General features: G+C 36.6%; 1 protein-coding gene across 1 annotated transcript in view; it reads left to right on the top strand.

The window, feature by feature from the left end:
* The first annotated feature begins 2,055 nt into the window (after positions 1-2,055).
* Positions 2,056-5,624, top strand: part of LOC140145531 (uncharacterized) — a 29,713-nt gene continuing 26,144 nt past the window's right edge. The window contains 3 exon segments of the mRNA XM_072167240.1: positions 2,056-2,080; positions 2,959-3,435; positions 4,394-4,888. Coding sequence (XP_072023341.1) covers positions 2,056-2,080; positions 2,959-3,435; positions 4,394-4,888 — 997 coding nt within the window.

The raw sequence follows: 5,624 nt of genomic DNA, 5'->3' as shown, positions 1-5,624 counted from the left end.
CTGGAATATTGAATATTCTATGTTTAAATGGCGGCCATTTTGAAATTCAAGCTGGTCCCTTAAGGTGACAGTTTTCATGTTTAAAAATACTTTTAATGGGTTCCTTGGCAATACAAATATGGGTATTGCCATCAATTTTAGCACCATGTGAGCTGCACAGGCTGAGATATTGAATATTCCATATCGTATTTCAAGGCGGCCATTTTGAAATCCAAGATGCCAAACGGATACTCGTATCATTTGTATCCGTAGATTTTTGAAATCAGTATACTTCAGAACCCCGACTACCAATTTCTATGATTTCTGCCAGAAGTGAACATCTGTTTCACATATCCGCCTCACTACACATGTTTATCTATGTATGTACATTATGTGTTTGCTGGGTTACCATGGTTATAGCCAGTTGATTAATAATTAATCATTGTATTTTTCTCCGTCAAAATTTGCAATGATTTGCAACACGAAAATAAAAGTGTATTTGGAAACGTTCTGGAAAGCATACACATTCTGGAACTATGACATGATGGGAATTGCACCAAATACAGTTCGTTAGAAGCTCAAAAATGTCATTACAAATAAAATTTCATGTAATTCAGAATTTTGTAATGATATCGTTATAAAGAATCATTATCGGATCGAGAGTGCGGGATTTATTTGTTTGTAATCATTATAATTTATTTATATCATTTATTTTAATAGGTCGGCTGTAGAATCTTAGCATAATACAGGGTGTCCCAAAAATAGGTTACATGAAGAAAATGAACCGCACATTGTGATTTCTTCTCAGATATTATTTCTGTACCTTCCTGTAAATCTCTCCGTTGAAAAAAAACTTAACTTACTAGTGCGAGAAGAAATGGATGTCATCATGTGATCCCCTACCCGGCACACATAATCCGTTTTATAGAAAAGGTGCAAATGTTGAGTTATGTAAAGGATATAAAACGTTTAACAGCATTCAAAAACATTTTTTTAAACTTACTACAAATATTCTGAAATATTATTTCATAAGTGTCGAAAAATTATTTTGCGGAAATGACGTCGACTATGGTGCGCGAGGTTGCGGGTTCGTATCCCGGTGGTAGTTATAGTACGCTCTCGTGTAAAAATTGAGTTAGCTTGAAATTACCCTGCAAGGAACTTACTGCTATTATTGTCTCGTTGTAACCCGTATACGAAACTCGGGGAGCTGATCCTGGCTGCGAAGGTCAATTGTGGAATATCTAGGCTGTGCCCTTCTTAGCAGCAGGTCCCTGTGTTGTTTAATGGTTTATGGAATGATGTGGGCCGAAGTGGTCGATGGCTACCTGTAAAGTGGTTTTTTTTGTGTGGGTGTTTTTATTAAAGCGTTGCTGTAGTGTTGTTTTTTTTCTTTCAAACATAACGTTTTCACAACCTGTGCTAAATACTTGTTGTTTTTCATGGTTTTGTTATTTTCATATTTAAAATGATAGAGCATACGATTTCCACCCCTTCTTTAACAATTTTTCGTATAAATTGATTTAAAGCAAAATTTGTAACATTTGCTGAGAAGGACGTCCTATATGTTTGTCAAAATTCGAATTATTCACGATTGTAATGTATTTTAATTGTGTCCCGTTATTTTATTCATACGATCGAAATATTAGTCAAAGCGTGTGCGATGTTCATAACACTGTACCTACATGGCTTTACATGATGGTCATCATCAAAAGAACCGTACTCGGACACGATCGACGGACTGACATGCATCGGCGACATAGGCGCTGGAATATCGACTTTCTTTGTTTTCCTACATTTTTTCGCTTCAAAATTAAAAGTGGAAGTGAAAACTAGCCTTCATTGTGTGGAAAAGAAATATAAATCTATTTCTTAAGGAAATATTATAATATTGCTTTAAATACAACTGTGTGTCAACAATGTCAAAACGAAATATCATTTTCAAGGACACTGACTTTTAGATATGATTATAGGTTTTATTCATGTTACATTATTACAAAATTTGCATGCATGCTATTTATGCTTCGAAATCCTTATACTCCAAATATTTTATTTTCTGTACAGCTTCTTCTGCTTATGACGTTCCAACTTGCTGTCGCAGGTAAGGCTCAATTTAACATGTATACGGTACTCGCACATAAATCAAACAGCAAAGTCATCAAAATGATTTGAAAATAATTTTTCAACCCTCGCCCACTCCTAATTGTGTTATTCTTTGTATATTACCTTCGCATGTACACATTTTCTCCTCAATGATATGGGTTTCAACCATGGTTTAACCATTTTTAATATGTCTCGAAGAACTATGGGTTTTACTCGAAAAATACGGATATGTAGCTCTTATATCATGTATATAGCAGAAAATTTGGATATGACCGGCAGAAGTCCCAAAAATAAAAAGCGGTAGCTATAGTCCGAAAAGTTGCTAGCATCCTAATCCTAAACCTATCCCTGACTCTAACCATGACCCTGATCCTAACCCTAACATTCGGACTAGCAATCCCTTTATATTTTTCAGACTGTATTATAGCGAACCTTTTTGTAGGACTAGCGATCCTTTTTTTTTTTTTTTTTGACTAGCGAAAGACTAGCAAACAGAGCCAAATTGTCGATGATCATTGGTGATTCGCGTAAAAACTGGCAACCGAGTAATTTTGGTTAATTCGGGTATGCTGAATTACTAATTTTGTCTGTTTAAACACAGTTCACGCACTAGCACTGATCAGCTTATAAACTCATTTCTGGTAAAACACTGAGATCATATGCTTGCAAGATGCACAAGCCTGGTCAGTAAACTGAGACTATCAATATAAACATCATGCAGTCCTAAGGAAGAAACAAAAGAAGCAAAGAAAGTCATTTTTCAACAAGCAATTAAACAACTTTGCTTTTGGGGATTAATCACATGTCTGCCATCAGAATTAATAAAAACTGTTTAAATATTTTATATCATTTCTTTGATAAAAATTCGTATTTCAGATGATCTCTACTGCTCAGAAACCGAGTTAGTGGTTGCTACATCAATAAAGCCTCGTTTGATGACGGACACAACCAACCGTATAAACATCATTGAAGGCGTCGAATTCCCATGCTATGGCAGGGTCAAATCCTGGGTGTATTACACCACCAATAATGTTGAATTCAAAGCTGGAGTCTACAGATTCCAAGCTGATAATTATTTCAAGCTAATTGGTGAGAATATCGTCAACGCATCGACAGAAGGGTTAACGGAACACTTAGTCCCAAAGAATGAGCGTGTCCAATTTCAACCTGGCGATATGATTGGATTTAGACACAGCAGTCCGGCGTTAAATTATGACGCGGGATTGGATTCAACAACGACTCGTACTGCTGCACACTCTGGTTACAGCACCGTATACGATTCTGGAACCATCTTTACATTGTCCACGACAGTTTCTAGAGGCTATTCTCTGAAAGCTATTTTTGAGGATGAATGTAAGTGACAATTTTCATGTTCACCAACCCCTCCCTGGTTATCTGCTCAAGAGCACCGATATGGTGCATTAGCATCGCCTGAATTGAGCTTTATTTACCCTGAACTAGTGATTACAACCCCGTGATAATGTCACATAGTCACATACCAGTGATCCTATTCCAAGAACTAAAAAAATTTATACCGGTAACAAACAAATCCAATCCTCCAGAGACAGATCGGGCCAAAAGATGATTTTAGCATCAAGTTATCTCCCACAATTTAACATTTCCAGCAGGTTATAGGCCTTGGACGACCTTTGAGACCACACTAACAATTTTTAATAATTATTTGTGCATATTGACTTCATTTGAGCCCAAGATGGCTTTTGATCATCCTTCAGGTCATCGTAAGTCCCATGTACCCAATGATCATAGTTATCAAGTTTGAGTTCAATAGTAGTGATACTTTGGGCGTATTGGGAACGGCATCTAATTTTACGAGCCTTTAATCAATTCGCACACACATAGTCACCCCTACACAACCCAACAGAAATAGTGAATGGATAGACTCTTTCTGAACAAAGTTCAGGCAAGACAAAAAACAAATGTCACCCATATTTTATATCTTCATATGTTTACATTTCTACCATTCACCTGAATCTAAATGTCTATAGCTACAACTGTAACGATGTCGGACATGCTATATTCGTGATTACTTTTAGATTCGACCAATATGCTGAATAGTGGGTTTTTTTTTCGCTGATCGAATGTTCCAATGTATAAATTTACCCAAAACAATTTCGTGAAAAAAATTAAGCTACAACATAATTTGACATGGTCTGCCAAACGTTTTACTATCCTGATGACCTTCCAACTTATCTTATTCATGATTAGACCAGGAAATGCAAATGCTTTCACGGATAAAACAAAATATATTTATAGTTTCTACCTATGCAATTATATCGCCCTTTTAATGCAGATTTTGACAAGGAGTGTGAAGCAGACACACACGGCCCTGACATTGGAGCTCGTAATGCTCAGGATGGTAACAGTCAAATCAATATCATGAACAGTCAGCCTCTCAACTGCTTCGGACAAGTCAAAGCGTGGAAATTCTGGGCTGAAATGGGAAACGGCGGCCTCAAAGCTGGTGTGTACCGCCCGATCAGTGATACTGAATATTACCTATTGGGAGAGACAGAAATTCCCTCTGGACATCTGCTCGGTGGGGAGTACACACATGACATTCAGAATCAAGAAGATTGGATAAGCTTCCAACCTGGTGATGTGATTGGCTGGAGATGGCACAGCAGTGGAACACGTATTCGATATGATAGTGGTACAGACAGAATTGAAATTGCATACGCAAGTCACAATGATGATCTGTATAATAATCAAGGGCCAGGGGATACATTGACAACATCCAGTGTATTCAAAAGGGGCTATTCTTTTCAAGCTGTTTTGTCACCTAAAGGTAAGCATGGTAATGTGCAAGTACAATACGTCCATTGAACTGCAAAATTGTTGGTCTAAAGTATAACACTTAACATTTTCACTCTGGACAAAATTCAGTCAGCTTTTCTAGGAAACATCAAAGAATATACAATGTGTTGCAAAGATTATTTTGAAGTAATAAATCATTATCCATGCAGAATGAGCCCCATCAGGTTAGGCTATATTATTAAGGGTAGGGTATATAGGAATATAGTTATAATTAGAGTTATGCATTTTAGGGGTAGGTTAGGGTTAGGTTAGGATTAGTGTTACGGCCCAGGTGTTTCTAGGATATTGGGTTAAGCGAGGGGAATACTGGAGTATGTAATTACCTTGTGTTTTGCAAAATAATGTTTGTCATTACCATGTGTGTGGGTGTGGGGGTGTGTGTGTCCGTGTGTGCGGGGGGGGGGGGTGGTGAGTGTACATGTATATGGATGTGGATGTGGGACTTAAGCCTGTAAAGAATGCTGTTTAATATAGTACAACTACAAGGACATTTTGACTTATGCATATCAATGGATTAGTTCCCTTCGTTATATAGTGAAATAGATTTTTTAATTTTTTGTTTTGTTTTTATTTATTTATTTATTTATTTATTTATCATCAATCACTAATTCAAAATTTTAAATTGATTGCAATTAAAAGGTTGTGCACATATTTTGATTATACATTAAATGTAAAAGAAAGTGCGCGTAGCTCGAGAAAATTGTGTG

The sequence above is a fragment of the Amphiura filiformis genome, unplaced genomic scaffold, assembly GCF_039555335.1.
Source record: "Amphiura filiformis unplaced genomic scaffold, Afil_fr2py scaffold_356, whole genome shotgun sequence".
Classification (NCBI taxonomy): Eukaryota; Metazoa; Echinodermata; class Ophiuroidea; order Amphilepidida; family Amphiuridae; genus Amphiura; species Amphiura filiformis.
Note: the sequence above shows the minus strand (reverse complement) of the source record. Positions and strands in the feature narration are given on the sequence as shown.